Raw genomic sequence first — 22475 nt, forward strand, 5'->3', positions numbered from 1 at the left:
TAGAGGCAATACTTGAAAGATTATCATTAGCTTATAAAGGGGGTAAAAATTTCCTCATAGTAGGTTCATGATCACAGCTGGAATAATCTTTTCTTGCAAGAGAAAGGAGCCCACTGTCTTATGATAAAAGTCTGGTTTTATAAAACTAACAACATTGTGCAGAAGACAGGGATATTTTGTTCTGAATGTCTTGATAAAATATAGAAATGTGATAAGCTAAGACTTGAGACTAATGTAAGAAACTCTAGTACGTGCAGTTTCATCATGACCTGTCTTTTAGAAACACACACAGCATCCAAAGGTGTAACATTACTCTTTGGAAATGTACACCCTAGATCCAAAAATTAAGAAACAAATTTAAGGACAACATAAAAAATTATATCCTGGAAGTCTATCTCAATTTAAAAAAGATAACACTAAAAAGGATGGTGTGTGGAATTCTAGTAATATCCTCTATTCAGGGACATAAAGAGAAAAACATTTGGCAAATTCATATTTTAAGTACAAAATTAAGGGAGGAAGCTTTAAATAGACTTGAATTGAAATAATCTGTAGCCAGAAAATAGAAATCAAAATTTTCAGTGATTGTTGAGTTTATTCTCATCTAATATTGCCTTCCTTGAGGGCATGGTGTAGAGGGTTCTTTCTTCCTTGCAACCAGGGACCAAAGAATGTTTTTGAAAGGTTACCACAAAAGAATAAAATGGTTGAGGAAAGAGAGGAGGTAAAATCCAGAAAAAAAAAAAAAAAGAAAGGCAAGATAAGAAAGGAAAGGTTAGAGTAGAAAGGAGAGCAAGAGGGTATTGAAAATGAAGAGAAAGAATAGAGGAAAGTGAGAGAGGAGAACAACTAGAGAAGCTGGTACAGGAGAGGCATCTGGGTTACGAGGCTGGCTAGGCTCAGGTGTTCCTTGATTAATCAAGATTCCTTTTTCATTTTAAATCAAGACAAACCAAACACCTTCTGAGGAAATCTGTTTTCTCAAGGTTTCTCCTTATTGGCTGTGAATCTAAAACCAAAGAAGCCTAAGTTTTCTCCAACTTTCTAAAACATTATAAATGATGCTCTCCCCCAAATTACACCTATCTGGGTAAAACTTCAGCCACCATCGCACTGGCTTTCCCTACACTCTAGGAGTAGGGGTAAGAACAATCCAGAAACAAAGATCCAAAACTGCATTCTGAAGAAAGTTTTCAGGTTTTTAAGGAGAAGCAGTGTGCTTCCAGTAACATCTTTCCTGCCCTCTCTGCCCCGTCATTTAGATAGGCTGCGTCTCTCTTTGCAGTGAGAGAGTACCCGTGTGTACTCATCATGCGACAAACCAGATGGATGGGGAAGTAAACAGGTAGGTAGGAATGTAGGGAGAGAATTGACCTTATTCCTGATATTTTTTAAATCACTGAGTCGTGTCTGACTCTTTTGCAACCCCATGGGCTGTCCATGGAATTTTCCAGTCAAGAATACTGAAGTGGGTTGCTATTTTCCACTCGAGGGGATCTTCCTGACCTAGGAAGCAAACCCGAGGTTCCTGCCACGTCTCCTGCATTATAGGCGGGTTCTTTATGACTGAACCACCGGTGAAGCTACTTACTTATTCCTTCTATACACTTAACATATTTAGTTAAGATTTTCTTCTTTTTCCTGTGTTACAGAATTGGGTTGTTGTTGTTGTTGTTTTAGATTTTACTTAATTGAAGCTATCAGTTGGATGAGTATTTATAACTGGAATGTAGCTGGGATTTTCTCTCAAGGTATTGAGCACTGACATACTATCTGATAAACAATCTATGCCTCAAAGTATACTCCTTATCTTCTTGATTTTCCCAATTTTTGATTTTTTTATGCCTCTATGAGACCTTTTAGACTTCCTTTAGCCTAATAACTGCAAGAGATCTCAGCTTTAAGATAACAAGTATCTCCCACCAGGCAAGGAAACTGGGCTGGATATGAGTGCTGCTGGCAAAGTGGTATTGGCTCCTTGGGGAATTAACTTGGCATCTTGGGTTATGTTTCTTTATGTCGAAATAATTCAAGGTGGAACACTAAAGAGTGCTCTGAGGAAAAAAAAATCAGATTAACTTCTGTGAAATTTTATGCAACTTTACAAACTATAGGTAACTAGACTTTATCTCAAGATGAAATCTGATATTCATGTGATCTTTTTTATGTTTTTATATGCTGTTTGATGTTGGTATCAGAGGCAATCATTTTATTCATGTTCACCTAACTTAAACCACACATTTTGTATTTATATTAAAAAGCCAGAATTTCAGAAATTTAGAGGACAAGATATTATGTCACAATATATTCACTTTCGATAAAAAAAGATCCTGAATTACTGACAGTACCCCAAAACAATTTAAAACATTAGACTTCTCCAATATTTGTTATTGCTGTTGATATATTTACTTTACCAATTAATAGCTTTTCTTATTAACTTTTGAAATTCTACTCTAGAATTCTTCTTTTTGAATTTGCGATAGCTTTGTCTGGTGCTTTTAATGCAAGGTGTGGAGCAGACGCTCAGACTTTGGCTTAATGTAGTCTATTTCCACTGAAATACTATATCTAGACAGTCCATAATTCAGTTGAATTTTAGAGGAAAAGCAGTTACCAAAGACACAAGAAGAACTGTTAAAATGAACAGAGAACATCTTTTAACCTTTACTGGCTGAGAGATCCAGTCAGCTCATGAAGCCAGCTTGTCTAGTGAATCAAATGAGATGCCCAGAGGAATGTTTTAGCATGTTTAAAAACTTCCTGCTTCCATTTTTCCTTTTTGTGTATAGATCATTGTGCCAAGCACTTCCTAAAATAAAATGTAGCCTCTGAGACTATGCTCAGGTTATAAAGGCCAAATTATTAGTAAACAACTGCAGTTTATATTTTGTGCAGTTACTTTTGACCTTTTTATATATTTAACATTTCCTCTCTTGATACTAGAACCAATGTGAACTATTAAATATATGTGTGTCTCTGTGTGTGTGTGTAAATATATTCTTTAGATGGTCGGTGTTTTACAGTCTGAACTTGAGTTCTTAATTTGAAACATCATTTTGTAGTGTTTCTGAGTTAAGAATCTTATTGTTCATAGTCACAGACTCTGCCATTTTGAAAACTTGAAACCGAGTCCTAAGTGGATGGCATATCCCTCCAAGATTATTATTCTCATATAATTAAAATTACATAATGGGAATAGAAAGTATGATGCCTCAAAGCTATTGCATATTGGGCAATTTTGATCAAGACTTATATAGACTGAAAGAAACCCATTTCTCTGCTACAGTAATTACATCCTTTTCTAAAGCTTTGTCCTCTCCCAATAGAAATGCCATGATATAAGGAGTTAAGGAGGGACATTCTCAATGGAGGAGAGATGAGTATCTGCTCTAATATCTTTACCTTTTTTCCCCGGGAGATGCTTATATCATCTGAGTTCTGGAAATCTGAAAACACAAAAGGACCAGGTATTGGCTAGACATCTCAAAATGTGATTTTCTACTCCATATCCAGATTTAGCAGTTGCATCACCAACTTTAAGTTGCTCTACTTTAGCACATAGGGGAAAACGGTAAAAAATTAAGGGAATGGAAATGAAGGACAAGGAGCAAAAACGCTGCTCCAGGCAGACTGGCAAGGAGCTGAAACATTGTCTAATGCTGCTGCTGCTGCTAAGTCACTTCAGTCGTGTCCGACTCTGTGCGACCCCACAGATGGTAGGAGTATAAATTGATGGTTATGTAGTGAGCTCAAGATATTTTCAATTTCTAAACAGGACATTTCAAAGTGGGGTTTTAAGAAATACTTTATTATAATGACTGATGCCAGCCAATTCAGACCCCATATAGTGACTGCCTCTGTGAATTAACAGCAGCAAAGTAGCTTGCAGGAGGCAATAAACCTCCTTCATAAGTTACAAGCACATAGAACTGGGCCCAGTGAATATTCTTCTGAGTTCCTATTATTCTGAGTTCCTTAGTAGGCAACATTTCCATTGAAAATATGGCCAGTGCCATATTAAATTGTTGTAATAGGAATCCCTAACAAAATACCACCTACAATTCTTCACTACTGATTCCTTCTTCCATTTTTTAAAAACATTAGTCACTCTTACATTCCACTCTTTACAAAGAATCAGTTGTCTTCTTAAACCACAAGAAACATTATTTCACTTCATTACCCCAAAGCTTCCTATTACATTAGAACAAAGGTCACCTGCTTCTATAAAGAGCTCTTTAAATGTGGACCCTCTTACCTCTGCAGTTCAGTTCAGTTCAGTCACTCAAGTCGTGTCCGACTCTTTGCGACCCCATGAATCGCAGCACGCCAGGCCTCCCTGTCCATCACCAACTCCTGGAGTTTACTCAAACTCATTTCCATCGAGTCGGTGATGCCATACAGCCATCTCATCCTCTGTTGTCCCCTTCTCCTCCTGCCCCCAATCCCTCCCAGCATCAGGGTCTCTTGCAGTGTCATCTTATACCATGATCATCAGCATCACCAAGTTCCAGATGTATGGGCTTTCTTAAACAAAGTGCATTTATTCTCATCTTTGCTTTATTCTTTCTTTTATGCTTTAGAACTTTGCTTTATTCTTTCCTCTCCTTGAAATGTCTTTGCCTGGATCTGTTCATCCTTGAATTTTTCTCACCTTTTAGGTCACAAGTCAAATGCCATCTCTTCTCTCAGAGCATTTATAATGATCTGACATTAACTAGTGTAATTCGTGCATATGTGCTTATACACAGTTATGTATCTAATTCTGTTTATCTACCTGCCTGTTTACCTATCTATGTTTCTAACCTATTTACCTAAAATATGTGTTACCTGAGACTATGAGATATGCTGCCAAAGAACAGGAACAATTGTACTTTTGTTAACCAGTGTATTACTGTTATCTAGAAAAGTGCCTTCCTAGCACATAGAAAACTCTCAATAAACATTTGTTGACTAATGTACCCAGAAAATACATCTATTTGACTCTCAATCCAATAGAACAGAGTTGATTGTGCAGGTATTATTTCTTCACTGAAGAAGTAATAAAATAGTCTAAGAGACATTAAAGAATTGTCCTAAAATCACATAGCTTGTGCTCTAGGAAAATCGGAGTTAAAATCCAAGTGTTTTGACTCTTAATCCAATGTGCTTACTACTTACTATACTACACTGCTTTTCTGATTTTTGCCTCAAGCGCTAATCATCTTTTTGAATTATCACTTCAAAACATCTGTTACTTCAATACTTATCAGCAGGATATCAGCATTGTAGGAAATCCCTAGTAAAAACAGATCTACTGCTGTCTAGCTGTTACAGAGGTTATAATAGTGTATGCATATATGTGTGTTTGTGAATATACGTGTGTGCACATATATGTAATATAAATAATATGTATACGTTGTATGTGAAACATATCTTTGAAGGGTGTGCTTGTTTAAAAAATAATTTTAATCATCATAAACTTAATTTACATTGATGTACTGTCTTAGATATCCTTAATTGCTGTAATAATAACCACCATCATAATTTCATTTTACATAACTCTATTCCATCTTTATCCTTTGAAAACTTGAACATGTGTATACACTTAGTACTAATTCTAAAGAATCTTGATTATTTTACACTGGACAGAGGATTATTGTGACAAAAATATTGGATTGGAAAAAAATTAATTGCTGATTAATCTAGTCTCTGAACATTTCTTCCAACCAAGTTATTTTAATTGATTTCCACTTGCAGACAGTTTCCTCATTATATAAGAGGTTAATTCATGTATAACTTTGGTTAGGTGTGTAATCTTCCTAGCTAAACTTCATTAGAAGTTTCTGCCTCATGTTGTATGCTCTCAAATAGAATATTTCAAAGCATAAAATTCTTTACTTTTCCCATGAGATACATAGAAAGGCCTTGAATTCTTTCTAGATATTTCTAATAACTTCAGAGTCTAATGCTAAGTCAAGAAAGTCTGGTATTAGAGCATGTGATTTAAATTCTATTGTTCCTTAAATAATAAATTTTATATATATGTATAAATATAAAATTCTTGCTGGAGGGGAGAGGAGGGGAAATGACAACGTTTTTCCAGAATTGGGAAAAAGAAGGTTCCACAACCATTGCCTTAGCTTTCAGCCAAAACACATGAGTATGAGTGCATTTTCCATTTAAACCTGATTGATCTGAAGAGGACTGGATTTCAAACCACCATTATTTTGTCAAAAAAGCAAGTTAACCACGACACTGTTTATAATTTGGCTGAAGTTTCTTCACAATGACCCTCTATCTTGAACCTTTGCAATCCAGATTATAAAATGTTCATCTTAAAGCAGAATGACTTCACATGCCACTTAAGGACTCCCTGGTGAGCTGAAGTGAAGGACACTTCTGGTCAAAGGATTCTCTTCTTTGCCACTGAAATTGTACTCAAGTGAGTGAGAATGTGGTTTGAGGATAATCGTTAAGTATATATTTTAATAGAAAAAACTATGTAAGGGAATACACCAAGATGTTAACAGTGGATTTATGTGGAAGGTGATATTTCAGGGAATTTAAATTTTTAAAATATTTTTCTGAAGCGTCTCAACTTAAACTATGAACTTATATTTTTTATTAAAATTTTTTTTGTAAATGACATAATATGTTATATTGGGCTTATGCTTACTCTAAAGCTTTTGTAATGTTTTAGAGTAGCGTTCCCAAGTGATTTTCGGAAACACAGGGGTAGATGATGACCATGTTCATTTAAAACATGGTTTCTTGGAGAAATGAGCATGGTACTGTCCAAGACATATCTTTCAGCAGCATACATAATAAGCAGTTTGACAGCAATGGTAACTTCTTTTTCCACTATATATTCACTGATGACAAATAAAACCACTTGAACATGTGACAAGGGAGCTATATTAGAAGGGAAAGTATAGAAAGTGAGTCTTCTGATTATCCTGCTTCCCCCAGGTTGCAGATGAAATCATCTTCTAACAATCTAAAAACAGCAGAGAGAAATATTCCATTTAATTGGCAAGTTCACTTCTTCAGAGCATTTTAATGCTAGATAGAACAGAGTTTTAGAAAAATTTTATTGGAGTATAGTTGATTTATAATGTTGTGTTAGTTTCCGATGTATAGCAAAGTGAATCAGTTGTGCATAGACATATACCACTCTGTTTTAGATTATTTTCTCATATAGGACATTACAGACTATTGAGTAGAGTTCCCTATGCGACATAATACTTATCAATTATCTTATTAGTTATCTATTTTATATATAGTAGTATGTATATGTCAATCCCAATCTCCCAATTCAACCCATACCTCCTTACCACCCTGGTAACCATGTTTATTTTCTACATCTGTAACTTTATTTCTGTTTTGTAGATAAGTTCATTTGTATTCTTTTTTTAGATTCCAATATAAGTGGTATCATATGATATGTGTCTTTCTCTGACTGACTTTACTCAGTGTGATGATTTCTGGGTCCATTCATGTTGCTGTGAATGGCATTATTTTGTCCTTTCTATGGCTAATATTCCATTGTATATATGTACCACTTGTTTTCTATTCATTCCTCTGTTGAGAGACATTTAGGTTGCTTCCATGTTCTGGCTATTGTACATAGTGCTACAATGAACACAGGAGTGTATATATCTTTTCAAATTATGATTTTTCTCTTGATATATGCCCAAGAGTTGGATTGCTGGATCATATGGTAGCTCTACTTTTAGTTTTTACAGAATATCCATACTGTTCTCCATAGTGGCTGCACTAATTTACGTTCCCACTAGCAGTGTAGGAGGGTTCCCTTTTCTCCACATCCTCCTCAGCATTTAAGAAAAAAGCATATTGGTTGCCCCTAAAACATCTGGTAAGCCAAGCTTTGAAAAGCTAGCTACCTCGGGGAGTATTTTCTCCTCACACTCCCAAAATAGATAATACTAATGAAGGAGTCCAAGAGAATTGTCCCACGCCACGAAGCATTTGCAAGTGTTAAAACAGGGACACTTATTTCCCCAAGTAAGTGTGCATTTAACCATAGGTTCCTGCCATAAAAATAAAAATGAAAGAAAGGACATAATCCTACTTCCATAAGTGTCACTCAAAGCCATAAAATATTCATCATAAACCTTAGAGCTTGTAATCTGGAGAGAACCAAAACTCAACTTCAACAACAAAATGAGTTGTTTTACTTGATCTATAAAGGGAAATCTTGAAAGAGAAAGGACAAAAATGAGCTCAATGAATAGATGAATTCCAGCTTTTGTGACTAGATAGTGTGTTTTCATTGTTTTATGATTTTTAATTGAAAGTCATTCTGACATTCTAATAAAGTGTGAGCTCTTGCTGGACTCTTAAGAAACAACAGATATACAAATATATATTTCCATATATGTATTTATGGAAATAAAGTGTGCAGTAGACAGAGAGATGCATGTACTGGGGAATGACCGCTGGAAGAGGTGAGAAGAGGGACATGGAATGAGAGGCAAGTGGCTGATACATCTGAGACTCAGTGCTGACAGCTATTCTCTTACGCTCTGCAGTTGCTACAGGATGTTGGATGTTAAAGTTGAGGTTGGAAATGAATTCTAGAAACACAACTCTATTCTCTTTGTCTCAAGCTATGTTCTTTATTTTGAAACATTGTACAGTAAATCCCACATAATTATTATGTCAGCAGGCTCATTTAAGCATTTTGGAGCCAATGAAATTGTTGGGGGTGGGGGACAAAACCTAAAAAATAATAGATTGTTTATGGAGGGGACCATCTCCACCTCAAAATTATTCTATCATTTGAGATACACATTATGTGTATAACATGACTTCCATGAGCCTAATTTATACTGAACATTTAACTCTTTACAAGTGAATTGCTAGGGGATAAAATTTTTGATTTTCAAACGAATTCATTATTGCATGTATTGGGTCAACTTTTTAATATACTACACCAAAGATACAAATGTCCTGGTCAATGAAATGAATTGTTTAAAATACAGGGCTGTTATGTCTCAGAGCTCAAGTTGAAAATTACAAAGTCATCTTTTTCATTCTTACCTCTCAACAAAGGTTTCCTTTTATACAAGCAACATTTTAAAAAAAATATATCTGTGTTGGATTGTCACCAAACTACATAAGTTTTATTGGTTGATATATATGCCTCAGAGCCACTAACATAAAATTACATTGAGCTTGAAATGGAACCTATTAAATGAACTTTTGCTGCATCATATGTGCTTCTTGTCCTCAAAATTGAAGATACTTACATAGGTTGTCAGATTTTTTTCCCAGGGAGAAATTTGGATAATCTACTTATGATTTAATGCCAGGAAGCAATCATTTATAAAACACACCCTTGAGTCCTTAAACAGTTAATAAAGCTTGCTACAGTGCACTATATACGTCCCAAGAGTAGCCTAAATACCTGGAGAATCTGGCAAGCTGTGTAAGAATAGTTCAGCTTAAATCATACCCATATGCTAACATATTTTTTATTACAACATGAAATGGCGTGGTATCATTCAGGAAGTGTGTCCATTCTTACAGAATCCATTAAGAATCATCTGACCTCTCCATAAAATCTGTCTCCCAGAGTGGCATATTTAGGCTCCCATCTCCACTGAAAAATATTCACTGTGAAATTTCATGTGTAAGCAGTAAATTATCAGGACTACACAGTGGAGCAATTTTAGAAATAGCTAATCAAAGCCAATAAATTTCCCATTTGGGTGTGAGTATGTGGTGGTGAGATCTAATAAGGGCTGTTGATAGACATTCACTGTCCCAATTTCCTGCTTCATCAGAGCGTGTAACTGAAGTGAAGACTGACATCTTCGTCACCAGTTTCGGACCCGTTTCAGACCATGATATGGTAAGTGACTCTGCAATTTTGGTTTTCCTGGAGTATTTCCTAAATTTAACTTTTGAAAGGAAAAATATGGATTAGGTTTTTAGGAAGTAATTTGCAGTGCCCTGGCTATATCTTTGTGCTTCTCTGTGTGCATAATAAGTAATATATCATATATATGTTACATACATATATAAATATGTGATATATGTATATATAATATTTACAAAATGGAAAATACCCATTTACTTTTCAGGCCAGGCCTGTTTATAGTTATCAACCACTGCAGTTTTCTTTTGTTCCATCACTGAAATTATTCCTTTGCCTTGGTCTACGTTCTGTGATTCAAATACTGTGAATTACCTTATATTTTAGTTAGGAGGACATATTGATTGAAGAATGTTCGCTTTCTGGATGGCTAGGACTGTTATAGAGTAGCTGTAAACACCTCAATTTATGAATTATTTTTGGTTAAAAAGGAGAAATATGTATAAAAGCTGAGCAAATACTTGACCAGAATTAGACTGAGAATGAAATAACACCTGTGGGAAAGGTTCAGCTTCACTGCAAAAGGCAATCATTAAATTATTACCAAGAGTGAGAATAAAATGAATACATACCTGTTCTCTCTTTCCCCAATCCAAATGAACATGATTTTTTCTTCTATCTCATGGGAGTTGGTAAGTCTGTAGAGCTCTGCAGATATTATATAATATTTCTGAACTCTTGACAGCCAAACTCCTATAGAAGCAAAAAATCATAAAGAGGCCATGAGACACATCATTACAGCTATTTTGAAGATACATTAATTAAATATTATTTTTGAAGTATCTTTTTGTTTACACGATCCTAAAAGTCTTCTCATTTCCTAATAGCTCAGATGATTCAGGGTAAATGTTAGAGAAAATAACAGTTTAGGCCAACATTTTCCAAAGTGTGGAAATTCACAAGGCACCCAGATGGGCAGGGTTAGAGCTCTGACCAGTCCCGCCCGAGGTAAGGTAAACTGTTGAACTACACTTAATCTAGTGTGTTCCAATCATATTTGCCCCAAACCCTTTTCTTCAGGTGATGCTTGTTGACATTCTGTGACTCAAACATTGGGCAATGCTGACTTAGGATCATTAGATTTTGTTGTTTTTGTTTAGTCTCTGAGTCATGCCCAACTCTCTTGGTACTCCATAGACTGTAGACCACCAGGCATCACTGTCCATGGGATTTCCCAAGCAAGAATATTGGATTAGATTGCCATTTCCATCTCCAGGGGATCTTCCCAACCCAGGGATTGGACCCATGTCTCCAGCATTGACAAGTGGATTCTTTACGACTGATCCACCAGTGAAGCCCCAGGATAATTAGATACTTTCCACCTAAGACAGGTTATGAATGTAACCTGTACAGATTAGAGTCAGTGGAGCATAGGAGAGATAGCAGAGTGGTAGGTAAGAATACAAATTTCTGAACCAGAATGCCTGGGTTTATAATACGAGACCTTCCACTAGATAAGAGTATATCTGTCCTTGGGGAAATTACTTAATATGTCTCTGCCTCAGCTTATTCATGTGTGAAATGGGGGTAATAATGATAACTCATAGAGCTATCAAGTATTAAATGAATTAATACATGAAAAGCACTTAAAAATCATTGGCATATCCTAAGCACTCAATAAATGTCAACCACTATCACTATGTAAGAAAAAGAAATATTAAAGTTAGCCAAAATGGTGGATTTATTCCTCTGGTAATTCATTTTGCCATTGTGGTCAGTCTATAGACCACTTTATTGAAATACTGTGCAATGTAATAATTTTTACAAACTTGACTGTGGTCTGAAAACTATTGTGATTCTCCCACATCGTGACTCAGTCTTCCCACAAAACTATTTTTCTCTCATGCTACTTTTCTAATTAAGAAACTTTAATATATCCCAGTTCAGTTTAAGGTCAAATTTAAGCTCCTCTACCTGTATCCTGTAATAACCATACATGATTTTACTGCTTGTCCTCACTTGTTCCCATTGACTATTTATGATTTGCATAAGTATTACTTTCTGTGAGGCATACCCTTGGGGGCTAGAACAACTGACTCTAGGATTCAACCTTGCTGAATTCAAATTCATCACTGGCAGCAGAGAGACCTTTGAGCGAATCAGTCTTTAAGGCTCAAAGCCTCTGAAGTTGATATATTATCACAGTTACCTGTCCTTGTAAGACTTCAACAACAGCATCCATGTAGGACTGTCAGGAATTTTAAATGAGATACATAAATAAGGGTCTATTGATAGTGCTCAATAAACACTATTATTATTTTTGTCTCTGAACCTGTTATGATGGCATGCACCCTTTGTAGAAATTTCCTCTGATTTCTATCCATTTAAATTTTGTATTTCCCCAAAAGTCCAAATCAAGACCCAAATGCTTGATGAAAACTTTTCTTTTATTCATCCAATAACAAATTAACTTTCCCTTTCTGCATTCAATCACATTTATTGCCTGTAAAATACAATTTAGCTTTTGGTCTCATATATAGCATTGTTTTGTTAAGTTACTTATATTAGTATCTTATTTTCCTAAAGTGATGCCAAATGACATAAAGGCAAGCTTGTTTCACATCTCTTATACTATCAATGCATTGCTGTTTTACAGTAAGTGTTTAATTTCTACTTACTTGGTAAAAGGTTTATGAGTCTACATTGACTTTTAAACATTAAGGTCTTCGGGGACACAGTAAATAACACCCTGTTTCCTACCTGAGTTCTGATTGTTTTGAGAAATAAGATAGCAGAGTAAAGGACATGAAAAAGGAGGATATCATCTTTATTACTAATAATGGTGGTATTCTGAAAGGTGACTTATATCTGCAGACAAGTGGTTTCCAGAGAGTAAACACCAGGGTCAGCCAGAGTCACCTACCCCGTCAGCAGGCAGCGTTGGCTTCCTTCTGCAAGGGTGGAGACCGTTCACGTAAAACGTGTAGCGTGGAGGAACACAATAGCATCTGTGAGTCTAATGGACAGCCAGCATCAAAAGTGGAGAAGACAAGAGGAAGTTGTTGAGATAGGCAAGATTAATCTCTCCTTCCACATTCTTCTGTCAAGTTAAATTATCTGTCCTCTCTCCCCTCTGAATTGAAGAGTGTGAGAGAAAGGAGAACTTTCAGAAGTTTTGCACTGGTGAAGCTTTCTTCTCATAGATGGACACACCATGAGAGGGGCTAAAGCATTACAGATAGTGCACACGGATAAAGATATTACTCCTCCTCCTCATAATAAGGCTCTGTGCTTAGTGGCTTAGTCGTGTCTGACTCTTGGTGACCTCATGGACTGTGGCCTGCCAGGCTCCTCTGTCCGTGGGATTCTCCAGGCAAGAATACTGGAGTGGGTTGCCATGCCTTCCTCCAGAGGATCTTCCTGACCCAGGGATTGAACCCAGGTCTCCTGCATTGCAGGTGGATTCTTTACTGTTTGAGCCATCAGGGAAGCCCGATAATAACAATAAATGACTATTCTGTGTCTCTGACCTAGCATGATGTCTCATGAGTAGATGCTCAATAGAAATTATTGAGGGACAGTGCCCAAATAAAGCCATATGCAGTCAAACACGTTTCTCCTGAAAAATATTTTGCTTGAACAGTGATGTCTTTTCTCTTAGACAAAAGATTCTCACTAGGATTTTGGATACACTATAAACCATAAGAGTACCATAAATTACTTTTTACACATGGGCCTCTGGTCAAATAATCAGTTAAGAAGAAGGGAACAGAGTCTAAACCAGTGACACTGTTTTGCCTAAAACTCTTAAACAAGCCAACATTTGAATTGTTCTCTCAAAGAAGCAAATTAGCCATAAGTCTGCAACTGATTTCCTAAGTGACTAGTGGGAACTGTACCTAACCACTTTTGAGAAGATTAATATTTAAACTACATTATGGGAGAAAGATCCATAAGAAAGAGTGGTATGATTTAGAGGGTATCTAAATTAAAAGGCAGAATGACAAAGCTATTTTTCAAGACAGGAAATGTAGTTTTTAAACTGAGTATATTAATAAAGAACTAAATAATAATAACCATAACAACATTAAACACTATCAAATGCTTATGTTAGGCACTATGCTGAGGGTTTTATAGATCATATATCTTTTAATCCCCATGCCAAAATTTTTGCTACATGTTATTATTATCCACATTTTCCAGAGTAGAAAAGTAACCCAGCTAGGTAGCAACTTGAACCCAGGCTGTCTGTCCTTAGAGATTCCACAGATCCCAAAGTATCTGACTTCATCTGGAATAGAAAACAAAATTAGGACAACTCCTTAACTTTATTTTAAAAACCATTAATTGGCAATCACACTGCACAATTCCCAGGGCACAAGGTTCTGACAAAAATATCCAGGCGGCACAATCAGAAAGCCCTGTTTTCCATAGTGCTTAAAATGTATTAAATCACAGCACACACAGATGGTAATAAATTGTGCAAGTGGGAACACTTCAGTACAATATTTATTTAGGAACATAACGGATGTTGTGTCCCTGTCTTCAGAATAAGGCTCATATTCTCCAGGGACCTGCTCTATTGAAAAGGGGAACTGGGAGAGAATTTTCGCTTGAGTGGTGGAGGCTGGAACACTGAACCCTGAAGGAAGTATTCACCAACACTTCTTATTTTGTCCAGGCACTTTTCTGTAGAGTCTTCTCTTTTGCATTCTGTTTTTGTTTTACTTAGTTATGACCACTTTCTCACTTTCTTCATTTCCTGTCCTACCACCCTTCCAAAGAAATAGCACTTTTTCATTCCCCGATACCTTGAAATCTAATACAAATTTGTGTTGATAAAAAGAACAAAATGGGAGACTAATAGTAACTTTTAATGTTTACTGAGAACTTCTGAGATCTAGACCTTCTTGCAAGTTGTTCACTTGTGCTGGCTCACTTCTGACCACAGGCAAGTGGAATGAGTATTGCAATGATCCCTACTTTATTGGCAGCAAGAGCATTAGAGTAAATAAGAAAATGGCCTAAGGCCGTTCATCTGGAAGAAGGACAATTCAGTTCTAGCTAGCAGGTTTATAATTTACATTTGTAAGCTTTATGCTATGGCTCTGCCCTCTCCTTCTTGTTCTGACTTCCTAAAGAAGGCGCTCTGGCACATCTTGGTCTAGTGAATTTCGATCATGGGGAGAGGTCAGGCTATACAAGCAGCTACTTGGAGCTGCCTGCAGCCAATATGGTAATATTGCAGGGGCCATTCCCAAAACATGGGAAACCAAATATTTCATCCTTGATTAGGCAAGAAGCGTTCACGATCTACTGCTTTTATATCAGCTTTAATTTGTAATTCTAACAGAGGAAAACACAGAAATTAAAGCTTATTTAATTTTGCTCTTTGTGCATGTGTGTGCATGTGTGTGCACATGCACGCTTGTGTAACGAGAACGATATTTGAAAAGAGAGTATCTTAAATTAATTTGGGATTTCATTGTCCACCATGAACACAGGGAAATAAAGCTAGCTCTAAATATGTTAAACTGTAAGCCTTAGGAGCTTGGCAAGTTTTGACATTTTTTTGGAATCTTAGCCTTTGGGTTACATCTTGTCAAAGACTTGATGATAAATATTTTTTATCTTATAGGTAACATTTATTTTATATTCAAAAACCTCCTTGGAGCAAGCAAACAAGTGAACAAATGTTTTAGATTCATGGTAATATGGTCAGCTTAGACATCCTTGGAGCCTTGATTTACAAATGACCCTTGCCTCCACTGTTGACCAGGCTAGTTTTGCAGCCTAATAAAGTATAGAGCTTATGTGACTGACTCCTGAGTAATAGACATAGATAGCATCATTGTCATAGCCCTGACTGACAAGTTTGTCTGTTTTCCAGAGAAGAGAACATGCTCAGCCCAGACTAAACCCATCCATTCCGCTTCCCTGGCAAGCACTTCTACTCTGGATCCCTTCCTAATGCAATCCACAGGCACTCTCCTCATTTCTCTCCCCATGAAAAACACTATTCTAAGCCCATCCTACTCCTCCACGAGTTTCTCCTATAGCTTCCAAGTCTAAACAGTTTCTCCCTCTGTCAAATTTAACAGATGCTTAACACATGTTTCTAAGTAAATTCCTACGTCACATATCCCAGTGCCTCTCATCTGACACTTCCAGACAGAAAAAACAGTAACTTCTCTTGCCTGCAAAGATAAACTGGTGTCATCTTACACTTTTTTATTTCTTATCTCAATCAGCATTTACCACTATGCCTGGTGCATTATAGACTTTGTTGTTGTTCTTTAGTGGCTAAGTCATGTCCAACTCCTTCAGGACCACATGGACTGTAACTCACCAGACTCCTCTGTCCATGGGACTTTCCAGGCAAGAATATTGGAGTGGGTTGCCATTTTCTTCTCTAGGGGATCTTCCTAACCCAGGGATCAAACCATATCTCCTGCATTGGCAGGTGGATTCTTTACCGCTGAACCACTAGGAAAGCCCTTCATTATAGACTAACCAATAATAATTTTTACTTGATCAGTAAGGGCTCAGCAATGCCAAACTAGTGCTCTGAAAATTTTCATTCAAGCTTTACCCAATTTTGCATTAACCCTCGGAAAGAAAGACGTAGTAAAATTCATGCCCAAAAAGACTGAATGTAGATACTGCTTATTTTACATGCCCTACAGACAACATGTATGAGATTTAAAAAAAAGAAAAGAAAAGAAAAAAAGCAGCTTTCTGATACATCAGGATTAGGGGTTTAAGAAAATGGAGCATGATGTTTTTAAGTTAGCTTTCCTTCCAGTTTGGAGCATTCTAAGATTAATGGGGAATATGGTAGTCTTTATTTCAAACCACTGAGTTCCAATTTTAGTGTCAGTGTAGCAAGTCCTGCAAGAAAGATTGATATTATTACCCCTTTCAATTTTAGGAGCTGGTAAATCTCATTGCTTGTTTTCAGATTAGCAGACGTTTGTCTCTGGGTATTGCCATGAAGAATGGTGCATTTATTCAAATAAATAGATTCCCTGGCTATGAATGATGAGGAGCTTCACACCATTTCTCATGTGTCTCATACACATCAGTTCAGTTCAGTCGCTCAGCCGTGTCTGACTCCTTGCGACCCCATGGACTACAGCAGGCCAGGCCACCCTGTCCATCGCCAACTCCCGGAGTTTATTCAAATTCACGTCCATTGAGTTAGTGATGCCATCCAACCATCTCATCCTCTGTTGTCCCCTTCTCCTCCTGCCTTCAATCTTTTCCAGCATCAGGGGCTTTTCAGATGAGTCAGTTCTTCCCATCAGGTGGCCAAAGTATTGGAGTTTCAGCTGAAACTCATACACATATATACTCACAAAAACACACTCACACACCTGCATACTCCGAATTCTCTTTTTTTTTTTTTGGAAAAGATGCAAATTACCATTGAAATGGATTTCTTGTTTTTATAATCTTCTTCATTGTGTAGAACTGAAAGTCTGTATACATTATTTGTGGGGGAAAATGTTTACTTAGCCAAAAAAAATGGTTACTTAGCCACAAAGAAGATTATTTCAACATCAGCATCATGGATGCCTTGGGATTGGGGTTTTCAGAGACCATGAGAGGGTCCCTAGAATGTTATACTCTATTTTTAGAACTAAAATTGTCTAATTTAAACATTTCCATGTATGTAATAACCTGTAACATGAGTTCTGTTTTTATTTGCAATATATTCTGTCCCTTTGAGTACTGATATGATGGAGGTGGGATGGAGTAAGGTACTAAGTTCCTTTCACATATCTGAGAAAATATTCAGCAGAATTTTTCTGACCAAATAATATTTGACATTTTAGATATTTTTAAAGTGATTATGCCAGCCAAGGATTCACTTGATACTAATAGGTTCAGGCCACCACAAACTTACTTGTAGAAATATCATCCAGTTCGTGTTTTGCTTCTAAAGTTTCAAAAAGGAGGCACTGTCTTTATAAAACATTTGCATTACAAAATACAGCACAGTGAACTCTTTGCCATTTTCCCAAATTACCTAGGAATATACAATAGATGTATTTTTCCGTCAAAGCTGGAAGGATGAAAGGTTAAAATTTAAAGGACCTATGACAGTACTCCGATTAAATAACCTAATGGCAAGTAAAATCTGGACTCCGGACACCTTCTTCCACAATGGAAAGAAGTCAGTGGCACACAACATGACCATGCCGAACAAGCTCCTGCGCATCACGGAGGACGGCACTTTGTTGTACACCATGCGGTAAGGAAGACTGTGCTTCCCCCGGGAACTTTTTTAGACCTTCTCTCCCACGTGTACATTAGCATCAGCTGACGGGCCGTTCGAGAACATCTGGTTTCCTGTTTTCCCTGTTTTCCAAGTTTAATACTTACTCTGCTATGAAAACTAAACAGGCTGAGATATTATGCAAGCCAAAGTGTTAAGTAAAATGACTAGACAAAAATGAAGATGTTTACAATGTACGTTAACTAATGCAATTTATAGCTCCAATATATTCTAATTCAATAGAGAAACTTCTCTCTACTATTACTTCATGGCTTCCTGCCTTACAGTAAGGTGTAGATTAAATTTCTAGAAGCTATCTCAAGGTATATATCTGAAAATGCTTCTATTTAAAAAGAAGTAGGGAAAAAAATGGAAAATAGAAAAAGTTCAAAATTTTTAAACATAAATTCATGTGGCAGTATACATATTGAAGTGTATTAATTCACAATGATGTTGTTAATGAGGAAGAATGTAAATATTACTAATTTTGCTTAAACTGAAGAATACATGTATATTTTTACTTTATATATATTTCCCCCATTTTGAGATTACTGGAGAGCTCAGCATCTGAACCAATCATTTATTTATGATTAGATGAAAGAAGCATGAATCAAAAAAAAAAGTTTTAAATATTTTTAGATAATTTTTTAACTTATGACAAACTCATTGAGGACTCATAAATGAGGACTTATTCTTAAAGGCACCTGTTATTTCATATCCAAATGACTTGTTGAAATATTGTTTTTGTAGATCTGGCCAGCACTTGCTAATTTAGGCCATTCAGTTATTCCTTTGGTATGAAAAGGTAATGAAGGGAACTCCTAGACTTGGAGGATTCTGTTTAGAATGAAAGTAGAGTGATATTTTGCCTTTAGAGAAAACTTCCAAAATTTCTAGCTTTTTATACCCAAATATCCAAATAAGAAAAAAATAAAACATGCTTCAGGTGCCACTGGAGATAGATGTTGGACTCAACTAGTAAAAGTGTAATAGGACTGAAAGAATGAAAAATCCAGAAAAGAGAAAGAAAATAGAGGAGCAGTGGAAAGGTATGTTGAGAACTTTCCAGATCTTCCAAGCAGAATCTGTTTATATTTGAAATTGGAAATATTTTTCCCTTGTAAAATATCCTACACTTGTTTTGAGCCTAAATCTAGCATGTATTTCTACTAGCTGGCAGTTACCTGAGGAGGGATTTGTACATACTAAGAAGTTTATCTATTAAAGGTTCCTGATGCGTCTAATATTCTTTATCAGGAACTAACATAATCCCCTTCTCTGAAATGTCTCACCACCTTTGCTAATTTGTTACCACTTTCCTTAATAGTTTGACTTAAGGATATGAGTTTAGTTATTAAACATTTCATATTTACTTTAATTAATATTATAATGACCTCATGATTTTCCTGGTTACAAAGACACCTTATCACATTTCTTGAGTTTACCTAATAATATAGATAAAGATATTTTCTGAAACTTATGTGAGGAATTTAGGTACAAATTTTCCATAGTTCCACCAAATGAGATCAAATATATTTCAGTGAATTCCTTTCTTGACTACGCTTTTAAAACATAAATAGAATTCATGTTCCCAGAACATAGGGACTAAAAAGAAGTTCTGCAGAGTCCTGGCTTCCGTTAGGCAGTGGGTTTGTAAATAAAACTAAACAGTTGGAATAGAGTGAAATCACATATAAAGGAGTCTAAGTGACTCTCAGCTTCACAAAGTCTGAGGACAGCTCCTCCCTCACCTATCCCTTTGTTGTTTAATGCATTTGGTGCTATTTTAGGGAATGACGTGGGGAACTAGATGGTCCCAGAGACCAGCACTGAAACACAGACATTACCACATGTGAAATATGTACGATGCAGGGAGCTCAAGCCCCAGTGCTCCGTGAATTCTCTTCAGACCCTTTGACTATTACCGGCTCAGAATGACACTGCTGTTTGTGCTTTTCTTTCCTGCTTTCTTAATATATTTGCTATAGGTAATAACATCCCAATCAGGTTGATCAGAAAGTACCTAATCTACCTTTTATTTCTCTTAATTTCTAAGACTGACAGTGAGAGCCGAGTGTCCAATGCATTTGGAGGATTTCCCTATGGATGCACATGCCTGCCCACTAAAATTTGGAAGCTGTGAGTAAAGTTATTTTATTTTTGATTCTTATGAGAGCATGTCTTTAAGCAAGCAACCTCCAACTCGTTATGAACGTATTAGAGAGACAGATAAAGAGTATCAAGAAAACTTAAATAGTGATTTATTGCAAGTGCTTTCTCTAAGTAACCATCTTTTACTTCACTTTTTAATATCATTTCAGGAAGGGGTTATTCCCTATCCTCTGGAGTAGAAAGAATGAATTTAACTATTTAGTAGAAAAATTCCATTTTCGTTCAAGTTGTATTCATAGAAAACCAAATGGAGTATGGATGTGTATGCCTCATAGATACCATCTTCTTTCCAAAAAATGGAGGTCATTGTTTTATATCATTACTGACATTTGTTTACTCTTAATAATTTGACTTGTTTATCAGATGGAAATATTGGTAGATGGCAAAGGACAATAATTAGGTTTTCTTAATAATGAAGCCTTAACCTAAATATGATGCCAGAAAAGAAGTTAATTATAGTCTTAAGACAGTTTTAGATCTGTTTGGATAGCTCATGAAATTTAGTTACGTATTATTGCTTCTGAAGACATCTTAGATAAATTCACTTTGTAATAACTTTCAAGGTTTCTACGTCTTTAAAATATGCAGGCACACATGAGAGAAGCTCAGAGAACAGCGGCCAGCAGGCTAGTCTCTCTGGCCTTCCCGTTTTTCTGCCTTTGATTAGCGTGCATGCATAAAGTGAGGAGGAATAATGTATTCCTGGTTTCCTGCAGGGGAGTTACATATAAGGACTGACTCAACTTCTGGACTAACCTAACCAGCTTTCTGTTCTCACTAGTCAGGCAATCTGAGCAACTATTTTGGTGAAGATATGATTCATAGAAGAAAAATAGTGGTAGTGTAGGAAGACAGCAAGCAAAGAAAATAGCAAAGGGCCTTCAGGCTCCTAACAGTACTAATCATGGAGAGACAACTTTCTCTATTTATAAATCTCATTCTATACTAAAACCCAAGGATAAACTACCTACTTCAAAAACTGTCAGCTACACAGGCCATTGGTGATAACTATCCCCTCTCAATCCTTTTCCCAATGTAATGTATGTTCTATGCCATGACCTATTACATTTCTTTTTTCTGATTACCAGTTCCATTTTTAATGATAATATTTTGTATTATGTGTTACTTATATGCCAGGCAATGTATTAAATATTTATATATGAGTCAACTCAGCTAATCCACAAAATAACTGTGTAGTTCAAGATATCATACAAAATCAGTACTGTTTTTGCCTGAAATGGTACTGATTTATATCTAAAATCCTAGTATAACAGTATTCCCTTTTGTCTTCAGAGATATCTTGTTTTAGACATTTACTGTATGTTTAGTATATTAACCAGGAATACTTTTAAGCAGTGAGTATAGCTTAAAAAAAGGAGTCTAAATTTTCATACAAGATATATGAAGGTAAGTGATTATTGGTTAATTGCTGGTTAATTTAGCATCTTAACAAGGATGATGTTTTAAGATATTCTTAGAAGTCCTTCCTGATGACAGAATGTTTGCTGCTACTCCAGCCATTGCCTCCACTTTTAAAATAAAGAAAAATAGGGAGCAGAGAAGAAAGGAGTAGTGCCTGTATCAAAAAAAAAACTTTCCCTAAAATCCTAACAGACATCTTCTCGCATCTCATTAATCAAAGCTGTGTCACATGACCAATGCTAAATACAAAGGAGGCTGGAGAAACTAGGCACATTTAGCTAGGCACACTGTCATCCTGAAGAAAATGGATGAGTGGAACACAAGTAGTGTCTTATATAAGAAAACTGAAATTTAAAGACAAACAAGTAAGCTGTTTTCTACCTCAGAGCCTTAGCACATGCTCTTTTCTTTGTCGCAGTTACCTTTCCCTTGTTTCTCAGCATAGTTGGTTTTATTTATCCCTTACATCTCAGTGTAAATATTAGTTTCTAGGACCTTTCAAAATGTGTATGTAGTCCCATCAGTCTTCTTGATCATAATACACATTTATTTTATACCATTTATCACCAAGATAATTGTTAGTTTTAACACTGTTATTATCTGGAGACTGTAAACTCTTTGAGAGCAAAATCTATTTTGTTCTGCATTTTCTAGCACAGAGTGTAATAAAATGTAGGCACTCAGGAAGTATTTATTGAATGGGTAAAGAATATAATCAGGTTTTAAATATCTATTCAGTGTTTAAGCCTCAGAAAAGAGAATTAGAGATTTAAACCTCAA

General features: G+C 36.1%; 1 protein-coding gene across 1 annotated transcript in view; it reads left to right on the top strand.

Annotated features, from left to right (window-relative positions):
- Nucleotides 1–22475, top strand: part of GABRA1 (gamma-aminobutyric acid type A receptor subunit alpha1) — a 54169-nt gene that overhangs the window by 8839 nt on the left and 22855 nt on the right. The window contains exons 4-6 of the mRNA XM_065936479.1: nucleotides 9789–9856; nucleotides 17857–18077; nucleotides 20158–20240. Coding sequence (XP_065792551.1) covers nucleotides 9789–9856; nucleotides 17857–18077; nucleotides 20158–20240 — 372 coding nt within the window. The remainder of the gene's footprint in view (nucleotides 1–9788; nucleotides 9857–17856; nucleotides 18078–20157; nucleotides 20241–22475) is intronic.

The sequence above is a fragment of the Muntiacus reevesi genome, chromosome 1 (assembly GCF_963930625.1).
Source record: "Muntiacus reevesi chromosome 1, mMunRee1.1, whole genome shotgun sequence".
NCBI classification, from domain to species: Eukaryota; Metazoa; Chordata; class Mammalia; order Artiodactyla; family Cervidae; genus Muntiacus; species Muntiacus reevesi.